The sequence below is a fragment of the Perca flavescens genome, chromosome 21, assembly GCF_004354835.1.
Source record: "Perca flavescens isolate YP-PL-M2 chromosome 21, PFLA_1.0, whole genome shotgun sequence".
Taxonomy (NCBI): domain Eukaryota; kingdom Metazoa; phylum Chordata; class Actinopteri; order Perciformes; family Percidae; genus Perca; species Perca flavescens.
Window position 1 is genome coordinate 17432627 of NC_041351.1, and position 20969 is coordinate 17453595.

A 20969-nucleotide genomic window follows, 5' to 3' on the forward strand; every position below is an offset into this window, starting at 1 on the left:
AAGCTTTGCGGCTGCTACTCGTCGCTGGCCTCGGACGGGCACGCTGCCTAGGCTACTTGTGCTGCCTAGGCTACTTGTGCTGCCTTGGCTACTTGTGCTGCCTAGGCTACTTGTGCTGCCTAGGCTACTTGTGCTGCCTAGGCTACTTGTGCTGCCTTGGCTACTTGTGCTGCCTAGGCTACTTGTGCTGCCTAGGCTACTTGTGCTGCCTTGGCTACTTGTGCTGCCTAGGCTACTTGTGCTACCTTGGCTGGAGGCACCAGGTAGAGGCCGACTCCTGCCCTGCTCGGACTGAGGTCAGCTGCTTACCTAGTGGCGCACCTTGGGCTGCTGCAGTGGAGGCACCATCTGGGTCAGATTGATGCCTTTTGGTCATTTTTCGCTCAGAGTCTGGAGTGTGTGGTTGGGTTGTGGGACCCCTAGGCTTGTGGTGCGCATTTTTCAATACTCGATACTTTAGAGGTAATTTGTTCGGTGCCTAAAAAGTATTGAATTCGGTACCCAGCCTTACCTGGACTATATCGACAATGTTTCATTTCCGGGATTTTTAAGGTGCCGCCAGAAATTCTGCCAGATGTCCCTCATTGCAGCCGGATGTACATCACCTTCCGCTTTCTTTGTGTTGGCATTTTAACTCTGGTTGATTTATAAGGACTATGGTTAACTGGTCCTCAGATCTCTGCAGGGTAAATCCAGACAGCTAGCTAGACTATCTGTCCAATCTGAGTTTTCTGTTGCCCAACTAAAACAACCTTTCAAAGTGTTCCACGAAACAAGTTCCTGTCTGATGTTGCAGATGCATCGTTTTTCCGTCTGGGGCTTAGCGACACCAAAGACCATTGTTTATTTAGTTTTAAAAAATGCCAATAAACTAGAGCATGTTTTTCTCCTATCCCGGAATGCTGTGTAGACTATAGCCAGACCTTCCTCCGCAGCGCTGTGGAGGAAGGTCTGCCAATGCGAGACTAATAGCCCTCTAACTACAGGCCCAGCTGGCCCCTGTTCTATTCCAGTTGCTGCGTTCAAAAGAAAGATGAACAGTGTGTGTGTTTTATAGTGTGTGGTTGCTACCTCCTGATTGGGCAGTGAGTGCAAAGATCAGTTTCAGGGTGCCAAGGCGGAGCTTTGATGTGGTAAACCAATAGTAAAGCCTGCTAGAAGAACTAGAGTTACATCCAGGTAACTACTATTTCTCTCACTGGCAGATGGATGCAGGATAATACCATGCTTTCGAGGAAGAGTCCCTTGTTCTAGTGCCATCATAATCTATTTTTCTTCTTCATTTTCATGCTTTTATACTTTATCTCAGTGATCGATACATTGTCTGGAGTGGGGTACGGCATTATTGGTAACATGAAACCACTGTATCCAAAGGTTTAAAGACCTACATTTTTAGTGCCCAAATCATACGTGATGCCAAGAAAAGTTGGATCGATCAAGACAATACAGGTGCTGAAAAAATATATAAAAAAGTTGATTAAAAATTTAACTCAGCTGTAATCATCTTTTTTTAGCAAGATAGGTTATGCACCAACTAATATCAAACATTAAAACAGGAAAATTGGAATAATGCACAAGAATAAACTGCCTATTAATAATAACTAATATCTATAATTATCGTACAGGAATTATCACCTCTAGGTTTTATTATACAATATTTTCCACGTGTACATGAGTTTTACATACTCTGTTTTAGTTTACAATCCAGAAAAAAAAAATTCATGAAAAATGACAAAACCAATAAAAACCCTAACATTTCATCTATCAGTGAAGTACTCCATTCAATGAACAGTATCAGCCAAAGTGATACTGTTCCATGATCTAGAGCTGCTAGAGCTTCTTGACATTTTTAGACCAAACAATTAATCAATTATTTGAGTAAATAATCGACCAGTTAATCAACAAGGAAAATAATTGTTAGTTGCAGGGATATTCTTCAATCTTATACCTTTTTTTGGGGGGCTATAGCTAGATACATTAGAACATCTACTAATAAAAGTAAAAGAAATTGGTCATGTAGGTGAAATGTCATTGTGTTGATGTCCATAATCAACCTTTTATTGTTAATTGGTCTTTCGTTTACTGATGATTTAACATATCTTCAGCTTGCTGCACTATGATAATTCAAACAAAGGGAAGAGTAATGAAAGTCCACCTTTAAACGAGATTGACTGAGAACTATGTGATAGCGAAAATTCTCATTTACTTGCACAGTTTTTAAATTTGACTTTTGCTACATAACTGGCGTAGCCTTGGCTCAGTGGTTTTTGTGCCTTGCCACTCTGACAGAGAGCAGAGACTGGCATGTTTGGGGGTAGTTAGGTTATATGCTGACAACAGCAAAGTGTTTTTCCTGATGTTTACACTTAGAGCATGAATCGCCTGAACACAACAGTAAATTAAGTAAAATAACAACGATGAATCATATTAAACAAAATTCTGATGTTGGATTTTGAAGAAAACGGCCTGAAGGAGACCTGATAAAGTGTCTCTAAACTATACGAGGCATTTTTATTGCCCAGTTTGTCAGCAGGCAGACAGGTTCGAGGCCTAGTACATAAAACATTTTTGCACAAGGAAATCAAAATGCTGCATCTAAAAATATCCGTATGGGCTATTTAGACTTCAGAGAAAGCTGTGTACAGTAATATTTGCAAGTGTTATTATATTCAATTATTTTCTCAGTGGATGAGTAAACCAATACTACAGGGCAAAAATATGTTGTTGTATTGGCACAAGTAACATGCTTTTTCTTAAAAGTGTGCACATTAAGGACAAAACATTGTTTTTAGGGAAAAAAAGCTTTCATAATATTGTGTGAAAACCTTGTAGCTCTTGTAGTGTTGTTTTTTTTCCCCCGTTTTAACTTCAATGGAGGGGCATACTCTGCTTGCGGAAATTCAACAACCATTTATGAAACTTTTTTAAACCCAATTAATCAAACTCAATAGGTTTTCACCCAACAATAGAAGTGCGCTTGCGACTAATGTGTGCCAAAGGATTTGTAATAATTCAATTTTAAGTGAGAGGCATACAAATGAAATCCTGTCAGATAATATAGAAATGTCTACAATTATTACAGTCAATAAACATCAAAAAAAGCCACAGCAGGCCTAAAACACAACCCACCCCCAAGACAGCTTGCCGAGAGGGCGATGAGTCCTAAATTAAATTATTTAAATTTTCTGTCACACAAGGTACACAATTGCACACACAAACACACATTTTACATTTACTATTGTCTTCACCTCCACTGTGGAGTCTCTTTGAATTCAGTTCAGATAATACAGTCAGACTTGCTGAAAATGGTCCCATCCCACATTCGTTTTTAAATCCGCACTTTCAAAGTTCTTCATGCCATCAAGTGAAACTCCACGCTGTTGATGTACTGTTTCTGCCTCACTAAAGGCTATGGGCAGAAGATCTGCTGGTTCTATGTTAACCCTTGGTCCCCCTCTCCTCTATAAAGGTAATTATTGGTTCCGGCTGGTTGGACATACTCCTCAGTTTTGTCCCAGTCTGAGACCCAGCCTCCTCCTCCCCCCATGCCTCCGGCTCCGTTGGGATCCGCTCCCTGGTTCATGGCTCCGTAGCCTCCCCCGCCACTTGTGCGATACAGCTCCTCTGTCTCGTTTGCAAGCTCATCCTCATCCAGGATGCCACATTTCTCATCACTCAGCTCCTCCGGCTCCGCCCAATATTGCTTCTCTCCAGATGCAAAGAGGCCTGCGGCCCAGAGACATGATCAGTCCGTAAGATACAGAGTTTTTGTATAGTATTCAGACTTTTGACAACCAATCTTCAGGAGATTGCACCAAGAACAATGCACAGATTGTTGCATACTTAAACACCCTAATGCTCTGGTTATGGAGGAATGAGTGGAAACAGAAATTAAGAGGGAAATATACACACCATAGAATATAACTCCTCCATAATGAACAAGCGAGGCGATAAGAAACACTCCCTGCCACTCCTCCCGTGTCTATCAAAGGAGAGTGAGAGGAAAAAAACAGGAAGAGAGATTACGAGCATGAAAAAAAGTTTGTGTTTTATTTAAGTTAAACACATTAAATCAAACCAGTCAAAGAGAGGCTTGCTGATGTATTGTGTCGATACATTTGCTTAAACCCTGAATACCTTTTACTCTGGTCAATAAAACTTGATGCTTAAACACCTTAAGATTTAACCTTACTTCTGGCTGGGACCTCTGTTCGAATGAGCTAATTTCAGTGCAAAATTAGATTAATATCAGTCCCTCTTAGTGGTCAGTTTCTCCCTGTAAGACTATTGGACATGCAAAATGGCAACATTTAAAAGAAGTCTTTCTGAGGAAGTGAAACCTCTGCTGTTGTTTTAGAAACATTTTCTATGACCAGACTCAGTTGGAGATGCACAGTTGACTTACATATGCAGAAACACACCCTCAGACAACAAACTGAGGACAGAAATGTATCACCTTAACACAAATTCTCACCTTATGCTTTGTCATGGCACCAACTATAATTGGGCAAACCATACCAGACAAAGTGCCCACACCGTTGGAGATACCCATGAGGATACTAGCATAGCGCGGTGCAATGTCAAGGTGGTTGACATTGAAACCTTATGAGGAAGGATAAATACAATATTATCGCATAAAATGATAGGAAATGGTTATATATTCACAAGCTTTACAAATTCTACAGTAATATTTGTGGCCAAAAGGTTTCAAAGAACAAATTGATTAAAAGGGTCTTATTGATATCGATGGGGGCAATGTATATGCAGAAAGTGTCCTGAACAGTAAGAAGACAAAAAACATGGTTTCACCTGAAATTGCAAAGCCAGAGAAACCCACAGCCAGGACCAGGAATGTGATGGCAACAACTTTTGTATGAGAGAAGCCCACCACCAGCAGCAGGGTTGCCTCCATCCCAAACCCTGATGTAGAGCAATAGAATAGAAACAGAGAAAGTCTCAATGCAAGATGCTTTTTTAAGTCAACTTGAGGCCATTTTTCTTGACGCCTTCCTCTTCTCCCTTTTCATAAAATGCTGTTGACTAACCTCTCCCCAGCACTGACAGCTTCCAGAAAAGTACACCGCTTCTCCATTTCACTTTGCTATCGATTTCTCTCTGTAGTTCAAAAATAGCCGACAGAGACTTCTGCTTTTACAGTGAGTCATCATTTCCCTTATGCAGCAAGTTTTTTCACGCAGCTGACTAAATACGGTAGTTAACCCCATAATTAGCCAGTGAGATACTGTGCAGTTTATCAGCATCACATGACTAAACCAGCCTTCTGACTAAAAATAGGGCATTTACAAAAGCTTCTAATTATATCCAGATAAAATTCTAAAATGGCATCATACTGTATATCATATTTTGAGTACATACTAATATGGTTCCAGTTTTGATGTCTTTGAAAAAAACTACCTGCTATTATGAGCACAGCAAGTCAGCTACATTTCTTGCGTACTGCATTTATCTGCAAATCTAGTTTTGCTTTCCCTTCTTTTTGGCCCTTTCTTACCTCCACAGTTCATAAGTTTCCTGACGTTAGTGGTGGTCATGATTTGGTTGGTGCGCAGATAATCAGCGATCTGGCCACCAATGGGCACGATAATGGTCATGACAAGGTGAGGAAGCGCAGAAACTATGCCCACCTAGAGAGAGAAAAAAATATATTTTATGTAATAGATTTAAGACAGAAACTTCTGTCTTGTTTCTGGGGAAGTACACGTGTTTTCCACAGATTAGGAGAGAGGGGGGGGGGAGAGAGAGACACACACACGCACGCATTTGGATGCTGTCCTCATCTCCTACTTCAATGCCCAACAAATCTATCTCTTTCTCTCCCCTGTCTTAATGTGTGGTAGCCGGTGTTGATAGTGAGGCGGATCCACACAATAGTCTATGTGTGGGAAACACTGCATCTGGTTTCTGTTACCTTGCTAATCTCAAAACCAAACACCTCCTCGAAGTATGCAGGCTGGCTGATGAGAAGCAAGTAGAAAGTCCAACTTCTGCAGAAATTAGCCACAATGATGGCATATACTGGCATGGACGTAAAGAAGCACCTCCATGGTGTGTTGAATTTCTGTAACAGAAAAATGCATTACTTATTTCACTGACTTGCCATAAAACAAAAAAAATGTTGTCAACCTTAATTAATGACCACTTTGTTTGTTAAAAAAAACAGGACATTGTGATCAACAAGAGGAGGATGGGTGGAGTAAATTGAATGCATGAATGCATACAAAAATGAGCAGAGGTCACCACTGATACAGACTTGCTTTCATTTTGATGAAATATATTCTATACTATTATTAGAATCAGCTCATGATGAATTTTGACACCCTCTTAAGCTCCACCCTTATTTCTCTGACATTGCTCTGCTTGTTTACCATCTCTACAGTCTTCCTTCAAATCTACTCCTTATTTCAACATTTAGCATAAAACTAAAAAAGTGCTTTCACATTCAATTGAGGGAAATGTAAATGACAGGGCGGATACATCAGTACTGTTAACATCAGCCAATGTGGTGTGATACAGTGTTTGAATCATATTGTACCTGAGAAATCTACTCTATGTACTGACCGTTACTGCATGTTGTGATGATTGGCCAATGCTTTCCTCAATATATTTTTGCTCCTCCTCAGTGATGGTGGGATGGGCTGCTGGACTTTCATAAGACACCAGGATCCAGAAGCAATACCACATGATGCCAAAAGTTCCTGGGGTTGGAGAAGGGAAGGAAGGAAGGCGGGCAGGGAAAAGAGGAGTAATGTAGGTGTCAAAACCAGAAAGAAAGGTCAAAAAGAACAAGCTGTAAAAGGAGACACCTTGACTGTAGCTTCTGCCTCGGTACAGACAGGGATTGAATGCTGGTTTCATGTGTCTACACCAATGTATAGTACTCAAGATGGGTCTTGGTCTTGAGACCAGACTTTTTGAAAGTCTCGGAATCGACTGCATTTTTAATCGTTCTCAGATAAAGAGGACTCAGGATTTTAGTTCAAAATCGGTCAAGACCACAGCTGCAGGGAGGTCACTAAACTCCCTGCCCTGTGCATTGTCTGATTTATGTGTTAACATCATTACTGTGATTGGATGTAAAACTTCCTGCTTTAAATTTAACCAATAACTTGACTCATTTCTAATTTGAAATGTGTGACTGTTAAATACGCACTCCCAACAAAGTGAATGCAGGTGACAGGAGAAAAAGCTCTAGCTCTAACTTGTGGGTAATAAAATGTGGCTACTTAAACCATAAGGAGTTTATATGGAGAAAAAAAAAACATGTAAAAGAAAACACTAACTGAGACAGCTGGGACCACCTCACATTTTTATTGGCACTTAGAAAGGAAGCATAAAGAAAGGTATGCTAAGTGATGCTGGCGAAGCAAGCTGGCCTCAAAGTCTTCAAAATTCTATTCAACCCCTCACACAAAGTGGTTTAGGAAATATTAGCTATAAATATAAGCTAGTTGTGTATATACTGGTTGGTTAACATTTTCCCATTTTATGCAGTGTGGGACTCGCACTGGTCTGGTCTTGGTCTTGTCTTGGTCTCAGCCCCTAAAAGTCTTGGTCTTGTCTCGGTCTTGATACACTCTGGTCTTGGTGATGATTTGGTCTCGATTTTGATGGTCTTGACTAAAACACTGGTCTAACGTTACACAACTATTGAAATCAGTCATAGCCAAATTATGTATTTACAGTTCACTACACAAGTTAATGTAGTTTCCCAAGTTATGGTTTGGTCTGAAAAAAGTAGCCCCTGTGTAAAGTCTCTACATTTGATTTTCTTCACCTCCATTCTAAAAGGTCCAGGGTCTCTTACCGTAGACGTAGAAGACTGATGACCATCCTGAGTACTGGACTAGGATTCCAGCTAATGGCATGGCAATCACAGCACCAGCATAAGATCCTAGAAAAAAAAGAAAGCTGTTTAGGGCTGCAATTTCAATTAATTTCAATTAATCTGACAACCTTAAAGTAAAAAAAAAACACATTGTCTGTCTCGATATACCTGTATTCACCTTCTATCTATAACGCTCCATTTTAACGCCGGTCTCTTTATACCCTGTCCCGAAAAAGCCCAGTCTGCTCTGATTAGTCCCAAATCTACACTCTTGGCATCTCTGTACCATCATTGCAGCAGGTGGATTGATTGATTGACAGCACTGTAGCTGCTCTTTCTACCTATAGTATAGTTGTGACATCAACACTGTACAGAAGTCCTGACAGCTCGTGGATTGAGCGCTTTGATACTTTCTCAGTATTTATATTTTTACAAAATGGGACCTTTAACTGTCGTCTATACCATGTCAAACAGTTGAAAAAAATTGCGTTCTCAGACTGCTGGGACCTCATTTATAAAACCTGTTACGCAAGAAAAAGTTGCTTGAAGCAGGGTGAAATTTGTTGTCGCAACATTCCTCGCAATAGTCGGGATTTATAAAGAATTTCCATGCGTAAAAATGTTCCCAGTTTTCCGCAAACTTTTGACCACACGTGTGATCGGGCGTAATGCTCCCAAGGTTTTGTAGACTGCGTTTTAGTGAACTCCGATGGTATGCCCGTTTTCCGAACCTAACCCAGTTTTTGTTTTCCTGAACCCAACAATACCGTTCTTGCTAAACCGACCCAGAGCCGGTAACGGTGCCCGGCGAGGGGCTGCCAGCAACGGGGGAGAGGCAGGGCTCCTCCCACACCGTGCAGCGGAGGAAATGCGCTTTTCCTCCGCTGCTCTCCGCGGGAAATGCGCTGTTTGTTTGATGTTTGTTTGATGTGGATGTGTGTGTGTGTGTGTGTGTGTGTGTGTGTGTGTGTGTGTGTGTGTGTGTGTGTGTGTGTGTGTGTGTGTGTGTGTGTCTGTGCGTCTTTATGTGGTCGTGTCTGATTGTAGGTGTATGTGTGTGAATGTTGTCTTTCTGCACATGCTATTCCCACACAGTTACCATAGAAGTTACCAAATTGTCACATTTCAAGCACTTTCACCTGTTTTGCACCAATAATGATCCAAAATCTTGTTTCTATTTTTTACCTTTTTAATAATTGAATTTCCTTTCTCACAAAAAACAAAATGATCATATGATCATAAATGTGATCTCACAGGGATAAATGGCAAATATGAACCATAAATGATGTATATCATTGGTAATTGAGCTAAATCTGTTAAGTATTAAGGCTGTGCAACAACAATATGAACACTACACAAGGGTTACGGCTTCCAAACAGGATTTTGTTTCGACGTTCTACCTCTGTTAGGAGCACATCGATCTCACAATCACGGAATCGTTTTTCCCCCATTTTTCCGTTTCGTGATTGGTGATCAAGGGCTAGTTTCAAGGCTGGAATATTCATTGATTGATTAACATGGACCTTATTAGGACAAATATGGGACGACCTTGGGAGGACCGTGAGGCTCGTGCACGACCGCATAAGGTAACGCACGTCCGTATTTATAACGAGAAGAGTGCGTACCAGTGTGCGCCGCAAGGTGTTATAAATCAGAATATTGTTTTTGCGTATGGAAATTTTCAGAATAGAATCTATGCACAGTTTTATAAATGAGGCCCCTGGTGTTGTTTGATCAACAGTCCAAAACGAAAAAGAAGATGGAATCAACTTTTGAGAAACTGGAACCCAGGGCCGGCGATTGCTATAGGCGACCTAGGCGACTGCCTAGGGCGTCAAATGTGTTGGGGGCGCCGTGTCGCCCTTAGGTCTACTTCCCATTAATAATAGAATTAGAACGACAAGCGAAATAAAACGTGTTTATTAAACATGATCATCCTAAGGTGCCCCCTCAGCCACACGTTTACTGGTCAACCTTTCATTACGCGACGTTTCCCGTCTCAGGTCAGACTAAAACACACGGAGCTCTGAAGCAGACCTGTGCGTCACTTAGTGTCCACTCTCTCTGGGGAAATAGAGACGAGCAGCGGCACAGACACCAGGGGCATCGGACCGGGGGTAAAACCAATACTGATTACCAGGGCCCAAGGGGAGAGAGGGCCCTTGAAAAGTCTGGAATATATTTGATTTTACCTGGATATTTCTATTTCATAATGCATATCAGATGAAATGTAAATTTAGTGTATTGGCTGAATAACTTGGTAGATTGACCCACTACATTGTGTATACAAAAAGGTCTCACCCCCCCCACCCTTGCTAATGCGCCAAATGGTTTAGTCCATCTGCACGCATTTTGTTTGTTAGTTGAGCATCTGGTGGAGCGCAAACTTCTGCTGTAGAAATGTCTTTCTCAAAGAAAGCCAAATCAGGCTACCAAAAAGAAAGGAAAGACAGGAGGAGGGGGGGGAGAGAATAAGGGGAAACAATTGGTAACAGACTTCTTTTCAAAGAAAGGTGAGCACTAACTAGAAAACCAAATCCATGGTGCTAAACTGCTTGAATATCTCCGTGACTGTTAGTGCTAAAAACGGACTGAGACAACCCTTATAAAGAGCAGAACATGCACTTGATCATTTGGTTATACATGTAATCTGAGGTAAAGGCTAAATACATAAACACAAACAATGCTGTTTGCATACAACACACCATTGTAGTAGCCTCATTTAAAACATGTTTAATTTTAAATGAATAGGCTATAATGTCTATAATTAGCAGTAATAGGCTAATCAGTGTCATAGGTAGCTTGATAGCTCATCGGTAGATACATATCATGTCAACATTATAGTTATGTCAGATTCAGTAGAAGCAGATGTTAACATTGTGGAACACATGGCCCTCAGTTTCAGAAACTGTCCCACCAGGGAGTGGAGTAGCAACAGACCCCTCATCCTCCTCTTTGGATTTGAGACAAGGTGAGCTTATATCAAAATTAAAGCAAACCATGTTTAGCCATTTTGAGTGAAAGGTGTTAAGTAACACTAACATGTTAGTGTGTTTTATTATATTAGGTTATAATTAGGATAAGAGGTTAATATCAGATGTATCTTTCATAGAGAAAGATGATGGAGAAGATGTGATTGAGGATGATGGGAGTGAAGACAGCAGGGAGCTCTGAGCACAGTGTGGAAATGAGAGATGAGGAACTGGAAAGTCGGCAGAGCAGTGCAGACCAGTTTTTGCCAAAGGATCCAGGACTATGGACGCGGTCTGCTGTGGACATGCTGCAGCAGATGTGTCCCTATTTCTGCGTAGTTTTGTGTTTCCACCTCCGATGTAGAGCAGCGTATCCTACAGCCACTTCCCTAAACTGTCTCATTCAGAGACCAGCGTCCCAAACAGGGCTCTAAGTCTGTCAGGAGGTCTGACATCTACCGTCTCAGCAGAGATATCACGTACTGCACAGCAGACTATGGTGCAGGTGGATTATTTTCTGAAATATAGTGACTTTATTCTTGTAATAGCTTATTGTATTATCACTTTATTTTATGACTCCTCCAAACCTCAGAGAACACAGATGAGATATACTGTATTTTGAATGTGCACAAAGTTTTGAACATGAGCAGAAATCTTGCTCAAACACATCTGAAATATTACAGTCCAGGGGTTTATATATTTATTAAAATAAATTCATGTATCATTCAGGTGAATAATTTTAATATGCACATTTAAGGAGGTTACTTTCTCAACAAAAGAAGCAAAAGTGGGAAGAGTAAATGATGCCTAGGATACATGTGTTGTGACTCAGATATATTTAAAAAATGTCGATCTACAGGAGAATAAATAGTTAAAAGCAATATAGAATGCCTGAGAGCCTTACTGCAATATATTACATTATGTTTTTATATTTGGATTGTAATCTATGTTTCCTTTTTAGATAAAGATATTTCCAGTATAAATTGTTTCAGAAAAAGGTAAACAAAAATAAGTGCATAAAAATTCACCAGAATGCAGGAAATTAAGTATTTAATGCTCAAAATTTTCAGACTCAATCTCACCTAGGGCAACCAAAGGGCTAGAACCGGCCCTGCTGGAACCAACAAATGTGGCTGCATTAAACTAGCAATGTTTTCTTAAAGTGAAAACAAAAAGAGAAACAGGCACAGTGATAATGGTCTCACCACAAAAGGCTGTTGTGGCCAGGCGACTTCTTTCAAGAGGTGGTGCCCATTTTGCCCAAATGCCATGACAGGCCGGATATGAAACCCCCTGCAGGATAGGGAAGAAATTACACTATGATAAATGTTCTTAATAAAAATGTAAATAGAAATCGTTCTTGTTACCCATTTCTTGTGTTTATGAGCAAGCTATAAAGTCAATCACCTCCACAAGTCCTTGACATATTCTGACAATGATAACACAGCCAAAGTGCATCCGTGCAGCTGTAGGGATGAGCATATTCAGGCAAGACGTGGCCACTATAGCAAAGCCAAACACTCTGGAAGAGGAAAGAATAGAGACAGGAAGAAACATTCAGTTTAGTACGTACAAAAAAATTTACAGGTATCCCTTGCATACCATTAATAGTGGATTAACAGACCTGTTTGCTGCAAACTTTTGACAGATGAAGCCTCCTGGGATTTGGGTTACTATGTATCCCCAGAAGAAGGAGCCGTGGATCATTCCCACTGTTTCTGGATCCCAGTCAAACTGAGCTTTCTGTTGGGAGGCAAAACATTATCAATCTGCACATGTACCTGAATAAGAGTTTGATCCCTGAAACATACTGAGGTGATATTTTATCTGCCAGAACAGCTGACGGAAGAACAATCAAAACAAGATAACTGATGTGATTGACAGTGATGCGAATAATGGCGTTACTTTTTTTCAGTAGCCTGAAAAAAAGTAACGCCAGTCAGTAGCGTCAGTAGCTTAATAACACCGTTACTGCCAAAAAATACGGCGCGTTACTATAATTGAAGCTGTTTTTTTCATCAGACCAACTATAGATCTCTGAGCCGAGGGCAAAGACTTTTTTTTTACTGTTCATCCTTGGTTAGTGGGCAGTGCACAACACAAGCGCATAAATGCTGACGATTAGCTGAGGTTGAGTAAAATGTCATGGTAAGCCAATCAGAGGTAGAGTTGGGTAGGTGGGTGTTTGAAAGCACGCATAGTCAGACACACAACGAACAACACAAGCGAGTAGGGGTGGGCGATACTGGGAATTTTGGTATCGATCCAATACCAAGTAAATACAGGGCTAATATTGCCGATACCAATACCGATAGCGATACTTTTTACTTGTAACGTCACGATCATTGAATAATTTTGTGATTTTGCCCTTAGTTGATTATGATTATGATAAAACACAGGACAAAGATTTTAGGCAAATCTAAATGTTTTTATTTACTAACTAGAACAATATAAAACAATGTAACGGTATTAAAAATAATAAATTAATATAACAAAATATAAATATAACAATGTAATGCAAATTGGTGGTGTTACCACAGTGGCAAATTACTTTTTGGCACACATCACATGTGGCAGTGTCTGTATCAGCTGGAGTGAATAAACTCCACACACCACTTCTCTTTCTTTCCGCCATCATCACAGGCTTCTCTCACTGTTCTGACTCTCCGCTCTCCGCCTCTGGCAGAGCAGGGAGGGGGAGGGGGCAGAGAGAGAGAGAGAGAGAGAGAGAGAGAGAGAGAGAGAGGTGCGCTGTGCACACTGCGCACAGACTTGGAGAGACGCTGTGTTCGCATGAACTCAGAGAGAAACTGTAACAAAAGTATCGATCTCATCAGTATCGGTCCGATACCAATGCTTATCTTGGTATCGATACTATCGATATTTAGATTGATACGCCCAGCCCTACAAGCGAGTCAGTCAATGAGAGAGACAGGTATGGCATTATGAAATCAAGGAGAGGGTTAACTTGTCCTGCTACAGATTTCCCACCGTGGTCAGAAAGAACAGGGGAGACACTGTTTCTCTCACTATGACTCTAGAGTCGTTACTCGCTCGAAAGCTAATTGCCGTCACTCTCTCACTTCTCCCTCGCTCTATCACCCACTCCACACACACACACACGCCGGCTCGATGCACAGCGCACAAGTAAAACTTATGTTATTTGCACTACAAAGAGTGTATGTATATAAACTCTTTGTAGTGCAAATAACATAAGTTTTACTTTACTATATATATATATATATATGTGTGTATGTTATTTATTTTTGGTATAGTGCTTAACAAGCATAATTTTGCCCAGTTGTGGCCTGTTGAGGTGTTGTGTTATTTGTATCGATCCACTATATAAACATGATATCTACATACATGCTTGGAGGCTACTCTCACTTTGTCCCACAGCAACATTAAAATAGTTTAGATTTGTGTACATTGTTTCTGTTAATAATGTATTGTATAAAGTGTCCATTTCATTATAATATTCAGATTTATCACAAATAATTGAACATGCACATGTATTTTAAGTTCTGTTAAAGAGGGGTGGAGGTGGGGTCACATTTGAGCATTTAAAAATGTACTTGAAAGTAACGCAATAATTACTTTCTGAAGTAACTAGTTACTTTCATAATTTGTAACTGAGTAACTAATTTAGTTACTTTTTGGAAGAAGTAACTAGTAACTGTAACTAACTTGCCCAACACTGGTAATTGATTACTGGTCCCCCTGGGGCATATGCTCGACCACTGATCTATCTATCCATCTAACATTCCTTCACATCGCTTAGCTGTGTCAAACTTTAACGCTGATCACCCCACTGACTGTAACATTGACTGACAGACTTTAGGATGACCCAATCCTTTGTTTGACCTGACCATTTCCATTTGCACCATTAATAAAGTAAGAGACTGTAAACTAGTAAAAACTTTTCCTCATGGATCTCACTTTGAAACAGGAAAGGACTTTTCCCATGCAACGTTGGAAGTGCACTGCGGTCTAAAATGTCATTGTGTACTGTAGCATTAAGATTGCCCTTAGTTGGGATAAAGGGGCCTATCTCAAACTATTTAAAAAAACAGCCCCAAACAAAAAGTGCACAAAAATCAGAGCAATCCACCACATACTTTTGGCATTATAGTGTCTCTTATCTCATACATAAATCATCTAGAAACATAATCATATTTATTTTGCCTTGCTGTTGTGGACTTCCCAGTTCATCCACTGCCACTCACCACTATGATCTCCTTGTTGTCTCTGAAGACGGTGTGGCTGTTGACCATGCTGACGATGGCCACGCCCAAGTTACATCGGATACCAAAGGAGATGCAGAAGCCGAGGCCAGAGAGGATGGCGATGATGTAGCGCCTGGGCAGGCCGAAGCATGTGCAGTCCACTACGGGCATCTCCTTCTCCTCCACCATCTCCGGCCGTCCCTCCGCCGACAGCTCGATGGTCTCGCCATTTTCCTGTTTCTTCTCAAGAGCTCTGTTAAGAAGGGATTGGAAACCCCAAAAGGGAGGGAATGGAAAACATAATATGTAAAAGTATTGTAGTTTAGACTCAAGTCAATCACTTTGTTCTGTATCAAGAATATACACACCGAGACTTAAAGTAAGGGGTAGTGAATCTGTTTTTTTAAGAAGTTGTTTTTAATAGTTTGATAGAGCCAAAATCTTTGTATATTTCTTCTGTCACCTTGTGTAGTTTATGTGATTGTCTAGGCTATCTATCTCTTGTAATATCCCTTTGCAATGTTGTATAGCAACCCTTGCCCTATCAAGATAGCTTTCCACAGAAGCAACCTGGCCAATATACACCAAAACACACTGATATTTGAGGAAAACAATAGTCAGTGTACTGTTTGCTGATTCAGCTGATTTATTTTTATATATTTGTTTTTATAAAAAAAAAAGTCAACTGCCCAACTATAACAGTTATTGAGCCCTCAAAATGAAAATACATTTAGTTTACTCTTAGATTTATATATTGCGGATTTTCTTTAAGAGCAAACAGTGAGCCACTCAGGTTTTCCAAACTCTGGTTGCTGCAGTGAAAACAGATCCTGTTCTTGTAGACTGACAGCTTGGCTTCATAAAAGATGTTCACACAATCTTTCGCTGTCAATTTGACTGGTAACTCTAGCATCTTCACAAGAGACAGTCAGCACAGTTATCTGTCAGCCTTCCACCACTGGAGCTTGCTGACATAACTTTGACTTATCCTGTCTTCTCAAGGTGTTAATATATCGGGTATTGTTATTGCAGACATTCATCTCCTGACAGAACTGGCCGAAAGGGAGGAATACAGTGTGAGTAAAAAAAAAAGCTTTTCTAATCCTGGTGCATCCATGCCCCTCTTCTCCTTCCAAACAACGTTAACTACTCCACTCTTTTTTTCTGTTTTTGTCTATAACATCCATATGTCTTGCTGAGAAACCCCGAGAAACCATGACCTCTGCCAGCCTCCAGTCTAACAGGCATCAAATATGTATCTAAACACAGCAGGTCTTCTATAAAACATGACATGTGCAATGCTGAGTTCTCAGTTCAGACTGGAGCACTGCAGGTCCAGATGATACAGCATAGAGCCCCTTTTATATCACATCTTTATTTGTTATACATATTTATGTTTTCATATAACTACATGTAAAGGTTAAAAGCAAATATCCCTACTGCCTCTCATTTCCTCTGGTAAATGTAATTCACAACCACCGTAGAGAGATACATACAGTACATAAGAGTGTATATCAGTCCACTCAGCCCTGCAGCTTTTAGCCAAAATACAACACCCAACAGCGCAGAGCATGAATAATGCTTGGATTGGGGGATGGGGGTGTATTTTATAGACTATTTTATTTGACAGCTGGTTGTACAGTACAGAAAATGGGACTGGGATCCTGGTCTAGAACTGAACCACATTTAAGTGCATTATGATTCTTAGCCGACTGAGCCACGGGGGCGCACCATTAATAACAGCGTTCTGCTCCCACAGCGACCATTGTGAACCTTCATCGTGGTTGGGTTGAAAATCTCTACTGTAACTGGAAGAAAAAGTATAGACTGAATACTGTATGTGAGATTTACATCATATAAACATATGGAAACTGACAAATTATTATCAGTTCCTCAGGGACAAACGCACTGAAATTAAAATGTGTTATCTGTGCAGTAGGTCAGTGTTTTATGGTGACCACTGACAGTGTAATGCTGTGCTGTTTGGCCAATTTGACGCAATAGCCAAAGTCAAAACTGCAGGCTACCCCAGAAAGACCCCATTACAACAATGAAATGTTGAAATGCACAAAAATAATAAACACAGCTTAAACCATAAGGCCACTCAGGAGAGTGCAGACCTCAGCCAAAGACATACCCTTATCTTGCAATGTTAACCAAAGAAAAACAGTTGCAATGTAGCTTACAGTAAACTATCACAGAAAAGCACTGGCTGCTCTTTATACAACCATTATTGCAGCTATCTAGGTCCAGAAGATATACTTCCCGTAGAGACTTAAAATTTTCATGGATACTAACATATTAAAAAACTGGACTTTTTCAGAGCAGCCACCTAAAAACTCCCAACAACAGTAAAATAACAGCTTCACAGTTATGCAACATACATGCTTTATTAGTTACTGTAAGCAGAGGTTCTAACAGTCTCCGACACTGATCAAGTATTAATGATTCTCACTCTTGAATTATTAATATCTCTGGCTCTCTTGGACTATTTTTGTCTGGGCGGGCTTCTGTCTTCATTCTTCCTGTCTCCTCTTCATCTTTAACCCTGCCTTTTATCGTCAACTCCTCTGGCTCACGCACAGTCTCGCACAACAATTCGCAACATTTCCTTTTTCTTCAACACCAATTTATTCGCAGTATCCAGAGGATGTCCACATGGAGTTTTCATTCACTGCAATACGATTGCCAAAATGTACATGCCTGTATTTCACATGTACTGCATCTGCTGCAGTGACTTTTCATGACTGACCCTGAGTTAAAGAAAAGCCGTTGTAATCCTCACAAGCTACCTGATGTTCTCTCCGTTGTATTGGTTACACTATGACAACGCTTCTGTGAACCAATTCAACCCAATAAAAAAAGTGCTCGGTTTTTAATCATATAGGAATATAGGAAATCTGAATTCCCATGACCTATTCTAAGTGAGTATTCCCAGTTCTCTCTCCAAGTTAATCTCTTAATTCATACATCAAGGACAAATGTCTGGGTGGTTCAGCAGCTTGGTTCACAGTTGAGTCAACAGCTTGGAATCATTGATTGGATAAGAGAGAGTCAAATAACTGGGGAAGATTGTTTTAAAGGTTGAAAAGCTCCTCATGGCACTACTACGAAGGACCTCCTGCTGGACTTCAATTGTTAGAATATCAACTGTGGACTGTTACAAGCACTGTAGTCACAGAACTGAAGTACACTTTGGAGATCATTTAAATGAATTGAATTGTTATACTGAAGGCAGTTCATTTAGGTAAAAGATTCAGGAATGAGATGCAGGAAGCACAAAGGGGAACTGCACATTATTTATTTATAAATATCTATAGATTTGACCTGCAATGATTATTAAATTAATACATTAGTCAGTCAGTAACTATTTTGATAATTGATTAGTAATTTAAGTCATTTTTATGTAAAAACAATTCAAACATTCTCTTGTTTAGGGCTCTCAAGTGTGAATGTGAATTATCATTATAGTAATGTAATTTGTTGGGCTTTGCACTGCTGTTTGGACATAACAAGACATTTCATGACATCCCCTTGGGGTTTTGAAAATGTGATGGGCATTTTTTGTTGTTCCCTGGTTTTAAATAGACCAAACGATTACAGCCCTTATATAAATAGCTACATGACAGGTGACTTTATGAGCTCTACCTCAATGGGATAAAGCTTCTGTTTGGTCTAACTTATGTTGACTTCAGGTGATTTAATCACTGTTGTCTATAGCCTAGGAAAATACTACTAATAATTGCTATAACTAATAGCAACACGACCGAATAGGGAAAACAATGAAATACAAATAAAAGACCGGATACAGCTCCGTGCAAAATAAATAAAAGAATACAACTGTCAACGCGGCTATGCCTGCTCTCTGTGAGCCCGTTAAGCATGCATGCTGCGCGCAGAGAACAGCACCGGGGGACGGGCCGGTGCGCGTTACGCACGGCAGCAAGGTACCAAGGAAGCACCTGAGAGCACGTGCGCTCCAAGTAAATGAAAGCTAAAATATATATATGGAGTGGCCTAATCCTGGCTATGAGGTGCCCTGAGGGGGGGAAGGGACACGATGACGAGCTGTCGGGCTACTTAGGGAGAGAGAGAGAGAGAGAGAGAGAGAGAGAGAGAGAGAGAGAGAGAGAGAGGTGTGCAAGGTGTACGGCGTGCGGGGATTTACGTGGGCCGACAGCTTGGACGAGCAGAGGCTATTTCTGGAGAGGATTTAAGTGTTTAGACGCTACATCAAATCCCGAGAGGAAGAAGGGGAGTTCATCAATGCCTTCTCGCGTTCAGATATCCATCACTGGCCAGACTCCTGATTACCTCACACACCTTTTCTCAGCGAGGAAGTTGTGTCACGGAATATACAGCTTATTGCCATTAGGACTGGTTATAAAGCAGAGCTATGGAAGTTCTCAAAAACTCACACTTGAATTATTTGCGCATGTGTCTTGTGGGTCTAAAATGCCACATTATGTCAAAAATGACCTATTTCCTGCCATGTTACCTTGGTCCATGAGCCCATCAGTCCCATCATCATAAGTTTGGCTGTTTTTGAAAAGTCGAAGCCTTTACCAGAGTGAGGGTTAATGAAGGTCTCCTTAAGCTGTCCCATAATGACAGGGGAGACAGAATAACAGGCCGCAGAGGCCTGTTTTACACTCAACAAATAGTTACTCTCTCTGGAAGAATGGACAACCTTATCAAACATACTTTGTGTAGAAACTGAACAACATTGCCAGCCTCCACATAAAACCGTGACAAGGCTTCCATAATTTAACAAAGTGAAAACACTGCAGAAAAAGCCTGGAAGAAATGAATTCAGCTATCGATCCGAGGCTTCAGATTACACCGATGGGCCTAAAATGAAATTTAATACTGTTTATTTGTTCCTCAGATGCAAAGGAGAAAGAGACTTTATGAGACTTATTTTAGGTTTTAGATTCACAGCATTTGTGTGCTCAGAAACAATATTTGTTAGTTTTTTTTTTTTCATCAGCCACTGCATGACTGCAGTTGCTTAAAGTGATAAATTATGTATGCCAGTTTCTTATGTGACAGATTCAGTAGCCTATAGAGGGACAGATGTTGTGGCAGGTCATCCAAAAACACTCTAACCCAGGCCTCTGGACACCTTGATCTTCAAAGGAGCAGTTTGCTTCTCTATTATAAGACAAATACTCTCATACAATCACGTTTAAGCCACTGTAGACTGTTATAAATTCAATTCAAAAGATACACTTTCTTTTTTAACACAAGGTAATCACACCTGCAGCTCTTTAACATTTTCCAGTTGTAATATATACCAGGGAGATTCTACATACCCGTATATTTTCCCGAGAGTCCTGGCCGCCACGACCTTAAACCTTTCCGGCCGGATCTCCATCCTCACGACTCCAGGATCCGACCAATGTGCAGACTTTGCGCGCTCCCGATTGAGCGCACAGCCTTCTCCTCTACTACCTCCGCCCCTTGTTTCTCACTCACACATTTAAAAAAATAAAATAAATAAATAACAACTTGATTTTACTGAATGACTCCTTAACCCGTAGTTTCCTGTGCAGTGGAATCTGTAGCCAGCGACCCTGAGATTTAATCTGCTTTAACTGTCTTTAAAATGACCCGTGCAAACATTGTCAGTCCCACTTTGAGTCTTTAACGTCCAAATGAACTTCTTCACACTCTGTGGTATCCGCTTTAGGTTCACACCGCTCTGGAGGCAACTTTCGACAGGATTCGTGGCCAAACGGTTGCTCTGGCCGTGGTCCTGAAACCAGATTACCGCTGCCTGCGCGCTAATCTCTCCAAGTTGTGTGTAGTGAGTGGAAGGTAGCATGTCACTTCCTTTCTCGCAGCCGGGCGTAAGTAATGACTATTCAAGCAGCGGCTATTCTTGGACCGGCACAAGGCTTGAATAGAGGTTAGATAAAACAC

At 40.7% G+C, this 20969-nt stretch overlaps 1 protein-coding gene across 1 annotated transcript; it reads right to left on the reverse strand.

The window, feature by feature from the left end:
- Positions 1-1624: 1624 nt before the first annotated feature.
- LOC114548066 (vesicular glutamate transporter 1) lies at positions 1625-20421 on the reverse strand. Its single transcript, XM_028567762.1, has 13 exons — positions 20360-20421; positions 15045-15297; positions 12443-12561; positions 12226-12340; positions 12024-12111; positions 7826-7912; positions 6580-6716; positions 5930-6079; positions 5513-5645; positions 4810-4920; positions 4475-4602; positions 3913-3982; positions 1625-3726 (listed from the first exon to the last, which is right to left on the reverse strand). Exons 1-13 carry the CDS (start codon positions 20419-20421, stop codon positions 3434-3436), a joined length of 1746 nt encoding a protein of 581 aa, XP_028423563.1. The 3' UTR covers positions 1625-3433.
- Positions 20422-20969: the final 548 nt, after the last annotated feature.